Source organism: Oreochromis aureus, linkage group 16 (genome assembly GCF_013358895.1).
Source record: "Oreochromis aureus strain Israel breed Guangdong linkage group 16, ZZ_aureus, whole genome shotgun sequence".
Lineage (NCBI taxonomy): Eukaryota > Metazoa > Chordata > Actinopteri > Cichliformes > Cichlidae > Oreochromis > Oreochromis aureus.
This window is the reverse complement of record NC_052957.1, coordinates 15,143,836-15,161,757: the sequence shown is the minus strand read 5'-3', so window position 1 is coordinate 15,161,757 and position 17,922 is coordinate 15,143,836. Positions and strand designations below refer to the sequence as shown.

Here is a 17,922-nt window from a genome sequence, read left to right as displayed (position 1 = left end):
AAAAATAGACTCAGACTTCATCTGATGCACTGAGCGCTTCTTCTCCACTCATCTCGTTGCACTCCCCCTGTGTTTAAACACCACTGCAGCATGTCATTCAAATGTTGTCTTCTTCCCCCGCTAGACTGCGTTTTGTCCCGTCACCCTCCACCAGTCACGGCAGATGGCTGCCCCTCCATGGGCCTGGTTCTGCTGGAGGTTTCTTCCTGTTTAAAGGGATTTTTTCCTTCCCACCGTCACAAAGTGGATCACTTGATTGCCGTTTACTCCAGAACATTGTAAGGATTTTGCTTTAGAGGACAAAGCACCAGGTGACTTTTGTGATTTTGCACTATAGAAATAAACCTGCATGCAACTGAAAATATCTAGCAACAAATACATCAATTAAGTCATTTTGGTTTTCTGACATGAATCCACACAAATTTCTGTCATTCTTGTGTGTGCTCAGCATGCAGTACTCTGGCTGAGAGAGATTTCTTTACAGTTTTTATTTTATCCAATCTGTTTCAAACTCCTGTTTGACCATCTGTCTCTTGCAGCTCATCCTGAGGAGCAGAAAGTGGAAAGCAGATTAGTTTGTTTTCTTCAGCTTTCTCTTTCTCTCCATCTACCTTGTGTAATATGGCACCTGCAGTTTGAGTTTACTAGCCTGCATTCAAGAGGCATCCCTGAAAATGATTAAAACTCAGTAGTCACAGCACCTGTCTGGTTCATCTTGCACAGAGGTGACCTGTAGCACAGCCTTGACACTAAAAACAATAACACTTCTGCAATCCCTTTTGACTTTCACTTTCCAGACACGTGGAGGTTTTTTTGGTTTCTGCAATTTATCCAACATATTAAAAGAAAGAAAAATCACCACTGGGTAGTAATATTGCCAAATTCATATGGAGATACTGAACCCTGGAAAAGGTCCCAAAAAATGGCCAAGATATAGATTATGGACAGGCTCTGAATGGAATCGGGGGCAAAACGTTCTAAAGCAAAGATCAGCTCCGTGAATCCTACAAGACCAAGCGAGCTTTTATGGAAGAGTTTTCTTTTTCCTTTCATCCATCTCACTGTTTAACTATGACTCACTGCACACACATACTGGGATAATTAAAATAGTTTGGCTACATAGAGGGTGGACTTGCTGGAACATTACGATATCAAGGTTCAGTCACTACATGAAAGAGGCCAGATGGATAAAAGTAAGCATATATTATAAGTAAAAAGTAAGTAAATAATTATAAATAAGCATATATATTGCATAGATGCACGCAGCTTAGAGATTGACTTCATCCATGACCACATAGTCTGGTTTATTAAAGTTACAAATGGCCATTTGCTGCCCCCTTGTGGCCATTTTAGAGTGTATGAACAGAAAACAGTTCCAAGAAATAGAGACATAACACAATGATGGCTTGCAGTCCCCCCTTTTTTTTTTTTTTTAATAAATCTAATACAATTGCCATGCAATACAAAGTGAAGATTCCCCTTAAAAGCACCCCTATATACTTCCCTCACTAACTTAACCCCTCCCTTCAAACATACTCATACCCACCAAATGGTTTTGTTTTCCAATCAGATGACAAATACAAATATAGAATTCTATTATAATGCCAGAAAAGATGCATTAAGTGCTGGTTTATAGTATTCACATACAAGCATGGCCCCAAAGAGCTTTTTTTTTCTTCCTTCTAAGTAAACAAAGCTTGAAAGCTTTCACTCTATCAACACTTTACAGGCAACCTGTCAGTCTCAGTCTCCTCACGTGTCTAACACTTCACATTGGTGTTTAACGGCTGACTAAACATGGTTCCCTCTAGGGCATGCCCGAAAAAGTTCAATACTTCCTCGGCTGCTGGATGAAAACGACCCGAGGGGAGTACGACTTCTCCACCGCGGGGCGCACCTTACTGTGCCTCACGCTCACAGGTGTTTCTGGGAAGTCGTGGCTCAGCTGCAAAACATCAGGAAGGAGGTTTATTATCCACAATACTCTGAAGCACTGCAAATAACCCAGTTGGCTCGGAAAGGAATTAACTGGCTTTTTTAAGAGTTAACGCTTTGTTTACCTTGTCAAGGGTTCCTGTTAGAAGTATGCCAACTTGTTGCATCCTGTTGGGGGTGGCAAGGGACCTGCTGCACAGGTTTTAAAACAGAGTTATACTCAGCTTTAAAGCAAAGTTAGTGACCTATATGATCGAAATCCTGCTGGGCATTCTTATTTGTTAAATTTGTTTTCAGCTCAAGCACATTTACTGCACAGTGTGAGCATACCTGATTTTATCAGACTTCCTGGTGTCCTTTTCTGGAGTTGCATGGGTGGGATTCTCTTCCATGCCTTTCTTGGCCACCCGTTTACCCCCGGCCTTTACTAGTGATGCAAAAGAGGAAAGAAACAAAAAACAATCTGTGTCAAAGCAGTGTTTTACAGCGCATTTCATGCAACTTAGAGGAGTGGAAAGTGAAAACCACAAAGGTTTTCAACTTTTTTCTCCCACCTTGTGCACTTGCAGTTCAAGCTTATGAACACTAGCGTTCATTCAAAAACCTGTAGTCACTTCCCTGTCCGCTCATTGTGCACAGAGGTGACCTATAGTTCTAAAAACTATCAAACATTCTGTACTTTCTTAAAACCTGGACACATGATAGTTTCTGCAGCCTGTCCAACATAATAATGAAATAAAATTAATGTGCCAGAAACTGCACAAATCACACTTTTTTGTGGACATCAGAATGTCAAATACCATGTTTAACTTTGAGACCTGACAATATTGACTCAAAATTTAAACATGGCGTCCAAAAAAATAAAATAAAAATACATATATGATAATGGTGCAAAAGTTCGTACAAACGAAAGTATCACAAGTATCACAATATTTTGCTTGTCAGATCTTCTTAGTAAACAGATGAGTGACACCGCTTCAAGCTGCAGCTGTTAATGCAAAGTTAACTATTGTTCCGCAGCTTTGCACGAAAAGCAGTGCACGGTGCACCTAACAGGCCTCCCTTCAAACAAAAGCATGCCGATGACGCTTCTTGCACTTTAGTACTCCAATGCCACAGCAGCCAGTCAGCTCCAGCTATCGCACTTTTGCATACTGCGTGTCAAATTAACGGCAAAAGTTACGTTACTTTGGTAAAAAACCTGCAGTGGGGTCGACTCGGTCTGAACGACTCTGTAACTGGGTCGAGGAATGGAAAAACAACAACAACTCTCAAGCTTTAATAAAGTTTTAAAAGATAAATAAATAAAAGAGCAGGCAGCTATCGGAGAGACACGGCTTACCTGCCGGAGGGTGTCCAGCTTTCAGCTGAGGAGCCTCCTTCGCTTTGGGGAGTTGTTGCACCATTTTTTGAAAACTTTGCGCAGTGAAAGCACCAAACTGTTCTCGACGCCCACTCCGCTGTTTTTATTCTCTACAACAGAGATGACGTCCCGCGAGGCTACAGGAAGTTTGCGGCCAGCGAAACGCCTCTTTGTTTTCTTTTTTCTCTCCTTCTTTTTTCTTTTTCTCTACCCGCTGACAGTTTACCGAGAAAATGAAACTGTACACTAACTGTTTGCGGTTTGCAGCACGATTTAGCTGCAGCTGATTTATGTTACTGTTACTTGATCTTATTTTGAAAATCTTTTCACAAAACTCCAAGATTGGCAACAAATCGAGTTTTAACTACGCTTAAACTATTTCCAAGTATGACAGCCCACAGACACAACCCCCCAGAGGAAGTTTTCGATTGCACGAATATTTTCAATGAAGAAGAAAATAACACTGTGTCATTTTTAAGGCAGATATTTTTTCACCACAAAAGACTGTCAGATCTTTGCATGTGTATCTAACGGATTTCAGTTGTGGAGGGGAGTTGAGACTTTTAAGTTTATTGTTGACACACTAATGTTTCTTTATGTTTAATGGAGAAGGTAAGACTGACTGCAGGTAAGCTGTGTCATCCCTACAAGCAGAAAAGTGACAGAAAACACACTGGGAAGTATACCTGAATGGACATTAAATACACATGTTAGAGCACATAGATACCTGCACAGTTTATTGAGCTGAGCCATTGTCCATTGTAATGTCTGCTGTGATAGACGTCACAGGTTACAGGTAATACATTTCAGTCTACCCATAACCTGAATGATCTGTGCCTTTAATGCCAGCTTCTTCCAATCTGTGACTTTGCTAAGTTCTGTGCGTGTACAGCAGTTTCCTTGAATATACAAGTTTGAGGCTTCACAGCTTGCATATGCATGAACTATGGGGGCATTAATGCTGAAAAATGTGTGTGTTGTTGCCTTCCCAGCCTTCCCGGGTATGCACAAGCTGCAGGCTAACTGTCAGCTGGCTTGTGTTAATTTAACTGAAATGTTGGTAATGTGCAGCACAGTGCCAAGCTGCTTGAAACGCGTGGGCCTTAAGGTGGACCAGCTTTGTTTTGTTCTGAAAGAAAAAAAAAAAGTTCGAGACGTCATTATTTTTCAGTTTTTGTATATTTTCTTGCTTATATTTTGTGCATAGAAAAGGGTGCCCTAACATATTTTTCTTACCAATTACAATGAGACTGTTTATTGCAGTTCTGCTGCATGTTTTATTTTTTGCCATCTAAATATAACAAAGGTTGCTGCTGTGTTGGTAAATGTAAGTTATATTTATAGCTGTTGTTTTGTTTCTTAACTCCTACCTTTATTCTGCGTGCCAAAAGGCTCCAGAAGAAGGAAAAGCTGCTGATGTGCTTAGTTTCCTTTTCCTGTTTGTGCAGTTGGCAAGCTGCAGTTTATTGTATTTTAACTTGAATCTTCTTTAGTTTTAGTTTAATTAGAACGGTGGCTGCGCTTTTGGTCGGGTCTGGCTTTTTCTTCCTTTCTTGACAGTATTTTTTTCTTGTTTGTGCTCAAAGTGGTTTATTGGTGCTTAAAATAAAGTCTTCATACAAAAAAATAAACCAAAAAAACCTCACAGGCACAAGTGGAAACACATAATTCTTCCTCATCCCAGCTGAACCCCATCGCACTTATAGTATTACTGTACCTTTTAGTTATCAGAACCTTCACTGTAGATGAAACAAGGAAAACAATAAAGTAGATCATATCAAGAAGTACAAACACAACTAAATCAGTTCCAGTAGTTAAGTATACAACATACCAAGAATAAAATGCATTTACTATGTAGTGCAAAACTGCAGTATCGATGCATTCATTCTTAAAAAATAATTGTCATATAGCATCACATTTCTTAGCACACTTTCTTGCATAAAGCAAAGCTCCTGTAAATAATATATAAGTGTATTAAAAAGACTGGAGGTAAATTTTCCTTTTGTTTAGGAAGTCATTAAGCTAAAAGATCGAAAAACTCTCATATTTAATTTGCCTGGCAGCTAGCATGTAAGCGCTATCTTGGGGGAGATCTCTCATTACCACACTTAATAGTTTTGTGAATATTTCTGGAGTGTATGAAACTTAAATATTGTTTTAGACTAATGTAAACATCTGGCTTGTTTCTTGGCTGATGATGTGACTTGTAACTTATGGGTTCAACACGTAGCGTTAAACCTATTTAGCCACCTAAGCAGTGTATGTGCTATATAAGTAGTTCTCTAAACTTCAGCTGGTTCTTCAAGTCTTCCTCCCAGTCAGAAAATCCAAAATGAGTTTAAAAAGAAATAAAATATCCCGAGAGACCTGAGATTAAGTTTTCGAGTGGAATTCAAAAGAGTTTAGGGAAATGAGTGCTTTAGCATTACTCCATCAATCATTAAGAAAGTATAATGAGGCTGTTTTTTTGCAACACACCAGACTCTGGATCTAAATTTATTGTTATAAAAAGCTGACTTCTCCTTATGTAGATATAGATCAATATAGATCAAGACTGAGAGAAAAGTGTTCATATGAACTGCATTCAGATCTTTAAATAATGCTTCACAATGATATTTGGAGTGTATGTGGATATAGGCTGAGTTTGGGAGGGGAGTTTAAGCAGATCAGATTAGTTCTCCATCACTAGGGGCTGTGCCATGAAATCCCTGCCAATAATGCTCATATGACATTAGCAGCTTTTTAAAAAGTGCTTAAAGTTATGGGAGACAGTCCTGGCTCGTAGCTGTGCCCTTACATGCATTTAAAAGCAGATTGCACATTGATTTCAGCTGTATTTATTCTTCCTCCTGATAAATTCAGTAAGCTCTAACATTCTGAATTTTGTTTCAGGAGAAACTGCAGTGAGGGGAAAATTAAGTGTATGAAGTCATATGTGACCCAGATTATTAGGTACTTTAATTTGTGTGCATATACTTTGAGGGGTAATTAATTAAATGCAATCAGTAGCTGGCTGGGATAATCTCACTGCTTTGTAAATTAAGTCCATTTTGCAATATTTTGGCAAAACAGTTTAGCAGACTAAGGCTCCTGGGACTATGCCGGGAAAACTGGATGTAAGTGTCTTTTGTAGGCCTAAGCCAATTAATGGTTGGCATAAAAGTATGTATTCCCTTAATGCCAGCTTTACTATAAGCAGCACAGTCCATAGAGTTGCATCTACTTTAGAAAAAAAAAAGGCCCGTCTCATCTGGAAGTGTAGCTGGTTTCTGAAAGTGGAGGCTGGTGGGGAAGAGGAATATGAGTAAAAATCAAATTCTTTGATGATCTGAAAAAGAGAGATAACCCCACTCCAACCCATCAAATACCTTCTGGGCATGAAACAAAATTAATTATGAGATCTAAAGGATTTTAAATTGCTTTTGTATGCAAATAAAAAAAAAGATGAATATAGATGAACTTGAACATCTTAGTTTGTCTACAAGTATATAAAGCTGTTCAGTCTGGTGATTATAACACGCTGTGTTGGTGTTGTTCTTTTAAAAAACTTTGAGTTTGCCAAACTTTTAGCAGTGTGTTTATTCAAATCATTTTAGGCCTAAAGATCTCAAACTTGAGCAACTCCATTTCATCTTTTAAGTAGTACTGGCCCCGATCCACAGGAAATTGAACCCTGTCAGTATTCCAGCTCCATATTTGTTTTTATTTTTTTTTACTATTATTGACCTCTACTTGAGTAGTTTTGAATGAGTCACAATTCAAAAACAATTTTTGCTGATCTCATATTGAGGCTCGGTGCCTTGGAAACAAGAGCTGATTAGTTTATCCCAATCCATTTTTTTTTTAAAATAGTGTATGTATATTGGATGGGAAGGAGTACATGTCTGTAATATTGTCAGGTTTTTACTTATATTTTACACTGATGCATGGCCCACAGTAGCACATTTTAATTTCCTGACACAGTGAATAACTGCTGCTATCCTTCTGTCACAAATCATCCCTGACACTCGTCATCATTTTGCAGAGTTTGTAGCCTGACAGAAAATCATCCTGAAATCTTTCATCTTAAATACATTTACACAACACGTCGCTCATATTCAACATCGATATTTGAAAAACATTTTAAAACAAGGTTTTTTTTCTCCATCCCAAGAGCACGGTTTGTCAGCTGAGGTGTAAGCACCAAGTCCGCTACTGATCAGTGTTGGTTGCTGTGCTCCAGGGTGCCGCACAGCCTTTATAAAACACAGGTGGTTCAAGGCTTGCTACTCATGTCTGTGTAAATACACAAAATATGCTTCCCAGGCAGGATATAGGATATTACAACCAGAGCAGAAAGGGTTTGATCTCCTTTGGATCTATTCATTCACTCTCTTTGCACATGTGGACAAAATGTCAGTAAACTGGAGCTGCAAAGAAACTCTCACACACTGTTTAGAAAACAAAACTTGACCTTTTATTACGTTGTCGTTGTTGTGTTATGATGCCATCTTCGTCCACATATTTCTTTGTATATTTATATATCTTTAGAGACCTAACATGGCACAAGTTTTTTGTTTTTTTGTTTTTTCCAACCAGTGCTGTTGAGTGTAAACCAAGTAACATGTTTTTTTTTCTGTATTTACAATAAAACGAAAAATGTACAAGACTCCATGGCATTACACAGTTTCAACATTAAGTACAGATATAATTTGATCCCTCTGTACAAGCTAACATCATTAGTTAACTATTTTTCATTTGATTATTTTTTTTATTTTATGCTTTTTTTAATTCGTTTTTTTAAACAGATATGAGTTCATGATCCATTTTGGCTTCGGCACATACATATTCCTCCAGTCTCGACTCTTACCGCGGACCTTCGTTTACATGACTCACACCTTTCACCATGCTATCACAGCTAAGAGTTTCAAAAAGAAAAACTAACCTAACATCTAGACAGAGTAGGACGCATGTCTCCTCACGGTAGTGTCCGATATCTGCTCTCAACAGACTCACAGCATGATTCCATCTTTCTCATCTAAATAAAAAATAATTAGAAAAAAAAAGACATTCCTTGATTTCCTTCTTTGGCTCACATCCCATCTTTCCATCTGTTATCACTCAGTTGAACTCTCCTCCATACACACACATCCACAAAACAAACATGTATGAAGCCAAGTTCATGAAAAGAAAAAAAAAAAAAAAAAAGTTTGTCATTTCCTGTGTGTTCCTCGCCTCTGCTGCAGGGTGAAGACGCACCCCAGTTACAACCCGAAGTGATGGTGAAACGGTAGCACCTCCAACCTATACCCAGGAGTCAGGAGAGCCGGGGTACTGCTCTGCCCTGAACGAAGGCGTCCGTGTGGTAGCGTAATAGTCCACGTAGTTACAGGTGGATTTCAGTCCATGAGGCTGGGAGCTGAAGGTGGGAGGGTAAGTGATGACCTCCTCCAAATACGAGTCGTCGTAGCCGTGTGGGTGCTGCAGGTACATTCTGTATGTATCGTAGTTTCTCCTGCTCGGCTCATCTGAATAATACAGAGGCTGCAAGGAACGAGAGGCAAGTATCAAGAGTCAGTTCTGAAAACTTGAGTTAAAGATTCAAACTTAAACTCAAAAGAAAATAAAGGTACCAAATTAAGCCTTTGCTGTCCCTTTTTCCCCTGCCAGCATGTAAAGTAAATTAAATTAGCTCCACTTTAGCCAATTACATCCCAACGCTTTGTGAAATGTAATGCATAATTATTATTAAAATATCCAATCATTTCACATGCAACATTTACAGGAGGTCATTTCTCTGCACCACAAGTTTTCAAAAATCCTTTAACCTTTATTTAATTAGGCAATTTTCACTGATGTTTGCAGCCTTGGCCGTGCAGCACTTATTTCAAAGTATTATTCAGATTTAATTATAAGTTTTAATGATAGTTCTCTTGTACCTTAACTTAAGTAAACAAACTTTATTTATCTTCATATTGTACTGCTGCTTATACTTTCAGGAACACTTACACCTCACTATAAATATAACCACACTACACGGTAACATTTTGGGAAAAACTTAATTGCAAATCTCCACTTAGATGATTAGAAATCCACCTACAAGCACCTCTAAACGTTAGCTTCTCAGCTTTAAAGAGTAAACTGACAATTTAAACAAAATGTTGAGCACAGTGGCTCAGAAGATGCTGCCCAGAGACAAAACTGCAAAACAAATGTGCTGTTACACTGATTCATGTCCTCGGTAGAGGATCGCAACAATTTTTGTGAGCATGTGCAAATTATAGCCTCTGTTTCCTGTTCTTAGCTGCGTCACCTTCCTTCCCCATTTGGATTCATCTTGACCTCGCCTACAAGCCCACAAGCCTAAATGCACTGAGTTGTTGCCATGTGATTGGTTGATTAGCCATTTGTGTTAACGAGGAGTTGAACAGGTGCACCTAATCAAGCGGACAGTGACTGTCAAAACAACAGCTCAGAGGCAGACTTGCATCAAGAAGCCTCGGCAAGAGAGAAAATAAGATTAAAAAAAAAAAGTTAACTATGCCTTTAAGTACATAACGCTTGTTCATCCTGTCAAAACACAAAAAATATCTCAAATCAATCTTCCGTGTGGTGGTAACAAAATGAAACGGCATAAACAAACATCTCAGCAGATTCAGGACAAACGCTCTTTAGTGTGGCTGGAGATTTTTCAGACAATAGGCTAATCAATTATCTTCTCGCCTGCACGTCTCTGGCCACTAATGCACAAAAACAGCTTCAAGGTAAATGTTAGAAATCCAACAAAATGGATGGGATTTATAAATGTCTGAAATGAATAATGACCGTCTTTAGCCAGAAATGTGAAGCAATGAAGGACATAAGAGAACTCTGTCTTTGTGCACCATCTCCTCCCTCCTCTCCGTGCCTGTTATCTGAACGGGCACACATGGATGTGTCCAACAGAGACAAGTGCCTGAGACGTACCCAGACCATCCCAATCCCAGCAGTCACATTCAATCTCACTCAAACAATAGCTGATGTGCTGGGTCATTCGCAGCATTGTCATTCATCCGGGGTGGAATACGTGTCAGTCTCTTTGTATTAGTCAAGCGGGTTAGAAGGGTTGGTCGTGCTTATACAGTGCAGCGGAGGGATCTCAGACATGTGCCTCGTGCCAGCTTATATCACCAAACACTACGATAAATATGAATTCTTAAGGCTAGTATCATATTCTTTTTATTTTTTAGTTTGATTAATTAATCATTTGTTGCGTACATTGCAATATTATGTACAGTAAACTACTCTATCACACTACAAAAATAACTGTAGAAATAGTCTGCACAAATAAACAAAGCTAACAGGCAAACAGAGAATTAAACAATCTCTGCATATACACAGCAAAACAACCTCTACCTCTGTAGGGCCACATCAGAGCAGGCACACAAGACAAGATGAGAAGGGGAGGCTGTGAAGTGTAACCAGACATTTGTGCAGAATTACTGTATTCACCTGTGTTCTTCGGGGCTCCTCTGTTGTGGGTGATGAGTAGTAATACGGAGACGGCTTTCCAGACCCTGGAAAGAAAAAAATAAATAAAGTGAGTGTTGCCTTAGATGGATTAGTGGAACTTGATGCAGACACACTTCATATCAGTGAAAAAAGTCAGCACATCCCTGAAGGGCAAATGTCTGTATTTTGATAGTAGAGGATCAAGAAGTGGCGCGCTACACTGGAGAGAAATAACACCAAATAATAGACTTGGCCACTGCTGTTCTGTTGTTTATACAGCCCATGGGATGGGTATTTCCACTGGCACTTTATCCAACGGGTGGAATCCAGAAACTCAATTTCCACTTCCCTATGTAATAGATGAATTTTTGAGGCTGCAGGCTCATTTTGTTTACTCTAGCCTCCCCCCTGTTCTCAGCAACCAGAGTAGGCTGGTGAGAGCTCTTGTCTGACTGTAGTATATCTGGGTACCCACTCACTGGCCCTGTCTGCAAGCTGCGACGTGGTGATGCTAACAATGGCACCATTGTGGAGTGTCCACTCCTGACTGGTTGGTCCACTTTAGTGCTGTGCAGACCAACTGCAGCACAAAAACAGCCCTGAAGCGGTCGGAATTCAACTGACTGTGATGGGGCTGGTAGGGGTTGGTGGAAATGATAAGAGAGGACCGTCTTGGCAAGGAGAGGAGACTGGCCACGAATCCGCTTGGAGCGTTATGAAGGATAAAACAGATAATGCCCTGCATAGCAGCAAGTGTGTAACAGCACACAGTCTGGTGCAGATGGTGAGTGTGAGCCAAATTTAATTTTTAAGGAGCGTAACCCCGAGCGGCTTTCAAGTGTGTACCTGTATACTGTTTTTTATGAATACTGTTGTCTCCTTGGTAATTAGAAAATTGCATAGTTGACTGTGCTCTCTGATAATCTCTGATGGTGTCTCTATGCTCTCTGATGCCCAGCAGTGCAGGAGACGACGTGGCGCTGGCAGCTGCAAGGAAAAGACGAAAACACATTTCGTAACATTAAATTCCAGAGGTTTTCCGGTCTCACAGGCAGTGTCTATTTTGACTGGGCACGGAATAGACTGAACTGAACATACCAGGGTGGTTGACTGGAGACATCTGAATGTTGCTGGTGGGGAGGGTGGGCTGGGACTTGAACCTGTCTCGCTCAAGTGTGGACACTGGTGTGAGGAAATGGTTTTGATTCCATCCATCCTGTTAAGGTAGTGGGGAGAGGAAAACATTGATCCTCTGGATAAATATGCTGGATGTCAAAAGACTCTGTTACTACACATAAAAACTATATACATGATATATCAAAAAGAACCATCTGATTTCTAAAGGATAGATATTTTTTAAAGCACATACGATACTCAAACTCATCCCATACTTTTGCAAGCATGTCTGGCGTCCCTGCAGCCACTGCTACTGTTACACTACCTACCTGCCAGCAACCATGTGAAAGCCACAGATCCCTCTCTTCTTTCTACCTGTACATGTTTCAGTCATGATACCGTGTATTTTTCACAGACATTAAACTGGACACCAGAAAGGACCAAACTCAATGTCATTACCTTTTTATAGATGGTACGTAGATCTCTGTACTGCCACAGTGTGTTCAGCACCTGAGCAGCTGCTTTAACCACCTTCATAGAGTACCTGGAGAAATAGTCAAGAGCCCAAATGGGCATTTTAGGGTATTCCTGAATGCCTTTAGCCTTACTTTAAAATCACACTGTAAATATTACAGGACATGATGTTTGAGGAAAGAGTTTGTCCTCAGTGTGTTTTACCCTGGAACATTACTGAATATATAGCAGGCTAGAAATAGCCGCTGTGCCATCATTCCACAGGGACATAAAACCTCAATGCATACAATGCCACCTTCCCTGTGGCTAAAACTTCTCCTTCTCCAAGCATCAAAGTGTTACTTAGGTGTGTGTGTTTGTATAAAACTCCAGCTGGTCAGTGCCCAGAACAGCCTTTTATCCCCATCCACGACTCTGGTGGGTTTTTTCACCATGTGCACAAGTTACAGCCGGGTGTGTATCAGTGTGTACACTGAGAAAAAAAACCTCTCAGACAAATACGAGCTTCTGTAGCGCACCTGTCTCCTCTGCCCTTGGTTATGTTGACCAGCTTCTCGATGCCGCCCGTGTCAGCGAGAGCCTTTGCATTCTCCATGTTTTTGCTGGTGACCTCGTGCAGGGTGCAACAGATGGCTGCCACGGTCTCGTCCGACAGCAGGGTGGTGTTCCCCCCAGGGAGACGGTTGACCAGGTCCCTCATCGCGTACTTCCCTAAGAGCGAGGAGGGGAGTTGAGACACACTTACTGTACAGCATGTTTGCAGGCAGATGCTTATGCACGGAGAAGGGAGGAGAGTACCACTCATACAAGTTTTTTTTTCTTTTTTCCCTCCATGTTACATAATGTAAATGTCTTCCACTGTGACCTAAAGTACACCGTGGAGCTTCTATAATCGGGCTGATATTCATTCTGCTTAGCCTGCAGTGTTGTAGAAAGTTATCCTAAATGACATTGCATCAACGCAAGGGCACCGGCATGTGCGCATCCTACTGTAAAGAAGCAGCAGCAGCAGAAAGAAAACCAAAAGAAAAGAAAAAAAAAAACCTGCAGCATAAACTCACAACCACAAAACTGAAGGCACCTTAAATCAGAACCAAGCCCCCACCCCACCCTTCCTGCTACAGGCATCACCCCTGCTTTGTTGGAACTGTAACTCCTCATTAATTCCACAGAGAGCACATAAAAGCTTGTTTTTTTCCATTAAATGAGAATGTTTCATGAAAAACAAAAGGCTAGAGGGAGATTAAAAAAATAATAACCAATAGTTAAAATTGTCACAAAAGGCCCTTGTTCTGTAGTTGCCATTAATTAAAAAAAACAAACTGAACTAACAAAACCCCCCCACTGTTTAACAATTTGTTAAACAACTTGTCGGTTTGCACACTGTATAAATCATGGAGCCAGCTTAGATGGAATATGTTGTATATGTGTAGTGTCATGTTATTCAGCTAATTTCCTAAAGATCCTCTATATAATTTCTATGTACCTCCTTAAATAACAGAAAATAATGTGCTTGTAACATCCACACATTAGGTGGGTGTTTTATTCTGAGTATGGGCATATATCCAAGCTAAATGCTTTAACAACATAGCCTCTGCCTAATTGGTACAACATGAGCAGAGGCTGGACTGTTAAATATGCTGAATCCGACAGGAAAAACAATAAGGCTGCTTTATGTTTGTGTTTAATATTATTCTTTCAGACAGAGTCATTATGGTGTATAGTGTAAAACGTGTGACAGTGTGACTCCTGACCTATGAGCTCCTTGTTCCTGACATCCAGTGCCATGTTTCTCAGAGCAGTGGCAACTGAACACACCACCCTGTCGTTATCCATCCGAAGCAGCTCCACCAGGATGGGCAGTCCCTTCTCCTTTCGCACTGCTGCACGGATGTATGCTGCAAACTGTGCACACAGAAAGCAGTGAAACTTGAGAAGGGTCCACACCCTACTCAGGGAAATGTGTTTTTTAGCATGTGAGAGTTCCAAAATAAAACTGGTGTCAGCTTTGATCGATGCAGACGTGCTGAGCTGTTAAGTTAAGTGATCAGTGAGTGTATATATAGTGAATATAGCTACTTTACCTTCCAGTTGCCAGCTGACAGGTTCTGAAGAGACCCGGCGGCTCCCTCCAGAGTTGCAGGATTGGAACTCTCAGCCAACAGAGTCAAGTAAGGCTTAACCACCGAAGGGTGCCAAAGCATTTCTGCACCCTTGGGAGACTTGGAGAAGCCAGGGATGGGCCCCACACCGTCCCACTGAATCAAAATATAAGTGTTTGTCAGCCTGTGGTACATAATGACTTTATTGCAACTTTTCTTTGCAACTCTGTGTGGTCTTCACTCATTTTCCAGTATACCATATATGATAATAGAAATATTTTGCCAAATGTCTTGCTATTTTAAAGATACAGTCCCACACTCACTGTGTCTTCCTGAAGGCTGTTTTTCTTCTTCTTTTTCTTTCTGCCCCAACAGCTGGAATCCACCTCTTTACTGGGAGATTCTCTGGCCAGTAAACCATCCACTTCCTGCCCCTCTATCAGTCTGGGTGCTGTCATCTCCAGCTCCAGACGATATGACAGGTTCCTTAGAGTGCAAATACAATTCTCCACAATCTGGCAGGTACAAGAAGAAAGGCAGTGGAACGGGTAGTTATAGTAGAGGCTCTTTTAATCACCATGACAAAGGCTACAACTCTGTGCAGCATGCTACAGTATCTGCAGCCAGTGTGTGGGACACAGACCTTCTATTCGCAGTAATACAATGATATCAATTAGATTTGGAACTCAAGGCAGACAAAATTCGTCAACCAGAGCACACAAATTTATTTTCACGCTGTTTGAGTTTTGTAATGGGTTTGCCTTACAGAATGACAATGAGCATGAATGATTGACACGGTTAAGGGTCGAGTTCCCAGAGTGGTGATCTTCACATTAGACATGGTCCACTTGACTTTTTATGGCTTTACAATTCACACATGAATGAGCTTTTGCAATACCCAGTTGTATAAAAAGGTTAAGGATATATAATGGCCATTTCCAGCTCTATATCTTTAATTCTTGAACTCTCAGCATAACCCTTATTCATCTATACTGGGCCTTGGGTGCGGCCCCTCAATTCCACCTCTGTCTGAAACAAGTCATTCTGCCTCCTCTGGCTTTCATGCCTCCTCGCTTATAGCCAACTTTTCTCTGACTGTCTTTCTCTCACATACAGTACAGACAGCCAGGGCTGTGTCTCCCATTAAGTACATCTGCTCTTTATGACATCAAAGAGATCCAAGAGTTGAAAAAGAGTGTGAAACAGAACATTTAAAGCATTCTGAAGCCTCAGCTTATGCGGTTCTAACTATGGCCATTAGTAATATGAGCAACCACTGTTGTAGCCCGGTCAATCAGAATGTGAAAATATGAGTTGTGCTTTGGATGACAAAGCACATGAAACAGTTGCTTCTGGCAGCTGAGGGTCATTTAGGCACAAGGAAATAAATGATTCAATCAGGATGAGTAGGATTCTTCCCTCTTATCGTCTGGCAGCATGTTCCCCCTCTTGGCTAAATGTATTTGTATGTGTGTGTGCGCGTGTGCATCAGTGGATGGGTGTCTTTGTGCGTACCTTGCTGTCGAAGTCAGAGGTGTTTACACAGGCTTTGATGACATAGAGCAGTGAGTCAATCAGGCCCTCACAAGTGCGCATCTGTTTCCTGGCCTCCTCACCAGCTGAACTCAGGTTCCTTTGAAACACCATGCAGACACACACACACACACACACACACACACACACACACACACACACACACACACACACACACACACACACACACACACACACACACACACACACACACACACACACACACACACACACACACACACACACACACACAAATCAGACATTTGATTTGGGGCTTTGCTCAACAAACAGATGAGCATATGCAAACACACAAAATGACAGCTGTGCGCATGTGTGTGTGTGTGTGTCTCCCACTTGAATGTGTAATGTGGGCTTTGCAATCCCCATACACCATCCATAATGTATGAGAGGTGTGCATGTGTGTGGTCTGACTGAAGAAATTACAGTACTTTGCTGAGTAAATAAGGACCCAACGACCACACCTATGCATGTTTGAGCGCAGTGTTACACAAACAATCACCTCAACTAGCTGGCACCAATTAGAAGCTGTGCTCTACAAACTGCACTGTTCTCAAAGGAAGAAGCCCCAGGAGAGAGGTCGTGAGTTTTCCAATAGTTTTGACTGTGATATTCAAAGAAATGGTGACGGCTTTAAAACGACAAGACAGAAAAATGGACCCATTTAACTAAATCATGTTTAGTCATTAACCCCATATTTATGAAAAAATGCACATCATCCTGATAATGTTTGCTAAATAAAAAGTGATTTACGAGCATATCTACAAATTTTTTATTTTTATATTTGAAGCGGGTCACTTTATTATCATATTTTCTTCAAAAACATGCTATGAGCTCATCAGCCATTACATGCAATAGCATCAGATGTCCACAGTGGGGAGCTAGTGCCAAGTGTGATCATCAGGTGGTTTACCTCAGGCAGCCTGTGGTGTTCCTCAGCACCAGAGAGGAGTGAAACTTCAGCTTGTGCTCGTCATCGAAGGTGGAGCTGCTCCATCCAGAGTGAGGGATGATCACAGTGTTAGTCAGAGTTGTTAAGGCGTCCCGGATGATTGTCATCTTGACGGCGTCACACGACGACAGGTTCCACAGCACCCCTGAGGACATAGCCACACGCAAACACAAGCATTGAGAAGCAGGCGTGCAAACCTTCTGTTAAGTCAGCTGAGCTGTCAGGTGCACTTAGGTTAACCTAGAGCGGGGGAAACAACTTTGGCTTTTAGTTCAGTGTGTGCGGACGTGTCCGACAACATGCAAACCGAGAACCTGAGTAAAGATATGACTATACCATGGCTCGAACATCAAGGCATCAGATATTCAAGTCAACTTTCATCTCTGCAGACTATCCTTGGGGCAAAGATTATTTGCTTGAAATGAAAAATATAGTAAGAAGGATGGGGTGGGGATCCATATGGCATCAGCTCAGTCATTTCAATTGAAATATAAATAATGGAGAAGTCTTTAGAAATTATGCCATCATTTCGCTCAATTCAAATATACTTTCGGTAACCACTGATAATCATGCACAGCCGTGGCAGCTTTTGATGCCGCATCTGTCATGGATTAGCCGGCATGTAACATGTTCTTCTAATTAGGTGACTCTTGCTGCTAGGCTTATACTAAGACACAGCCTGACTGCTGTAGGGCATTGGTAGCCTTGCAGGAGACAAATGTTACACAAGCTGAATTCTACAGTAAACACTCAGGGCTGAATACATGTGTAATGTTCAACAATGCAGCCAAAACAATGCTTCAAGGCACATGTACAGTGTGCATGTGTGTTAGTGGTTCACGTGTGAGTGCTTAATGCTTCATGTTAATGAATCCATTTGCTGTTGTTGCTCTACCACTTGCGCACCTCAGTCTGTGCATTCAGAACACGTTACATGATCAACAGACCAATGAAGCTAT

General features: G+C 41.0%; 2 protein-coding genes across 8 annotated transcripts in view; both read right to left on the bottom strand.

The window, feature by feature from the left end:
• Positions 1-1,275: 1,275 nt before the first annotated feature.
• On the bottom strand, positions 1,276-3,510 carry dap1b (death associated protein 1b). Of its 2 annotated transcripts, none has more exons than XM_031743209.2 (4): positions 3,278-3,510; positions 2,266-2,362; positions 2,061-2,124; positions 1,276-1,945 (listed from the first exon to the last, which is right to left on the bottom strand). In XM_031743209.2, the coding sequence occupies exons 1-4, from the start codon at positions 3,339-3,341 to the stop codon at positions 1,829-1,831; spliced, it is 342 nt and encodes a 113-aa protein (XP_031599069.1). In that variant the 5' UTR covers positions 3,342-3,510; the 3' UTR covers positions 1,276-1,828. The 2 variants fall into 2 exon arrangements, with proteins under 2 accessions (XP_031599069.1, XP_031599068.1); XM_031743208.2 differs by having other exon boundaries at positions 1,280-1,945; positions 2,061-2,127; positions 3,278-3,466.
• Positions 3,511-7,731: 4,221 nt separating this feature from the next.
• LOC116322865 (plakophilin-4) overlaps positions 7,732-17,922 on the bottom strand; it is an 87,546-nt gene continuing 77,355 nt past the window's right edge. For all 6 annotated transcript variants that reach the window (XM_039600434.1, XM_039600435.1, XM_031743059.2 and 3 more), the window contains 11 exons: positions 16,925-17,108; positions 15,976-16,093; positions 14,784-14,975; positions 14,443-14,616; positions 14,113-14,263; positions 12,877-13,069; positions 12,344-12,428; positions 11,867-11,984; positions 11,615-11,755; positions 10,769-10,833; positions 7,732-8,821 (listed from right to left, as the gene is read on the bottom strand). In XM_039600434.1, the coding sequence (XP_039456368.1) occupies positions 8,582-8,821; positions 10,769-10,833; positions 11,615-11,755; positions 11,867-11,984; positions 12,344-12,428; positions 12,877-13,069; positions 14,113-14,263; positions 14,443-14,616; positions 14,784-14,975; positions 15,976-16,093; positions 16,925-17,108 (1,661 nt within the window). In that variant the 3' untranslated portion in view covers positions 7,732-8,581. The remainder of the gene's footprint in view (positions 8,822-10,768; positions 10,834-11,614; positions 11,756-11,866; positions 11,985-12,343; positions 12,429-12,876; positions 13,070-14,112; positions 14,264-14,442; positions 14,617-14,783; positions 14,976-15,975; positions 16,094-16,924; positions 17,109-17,922) is intronic.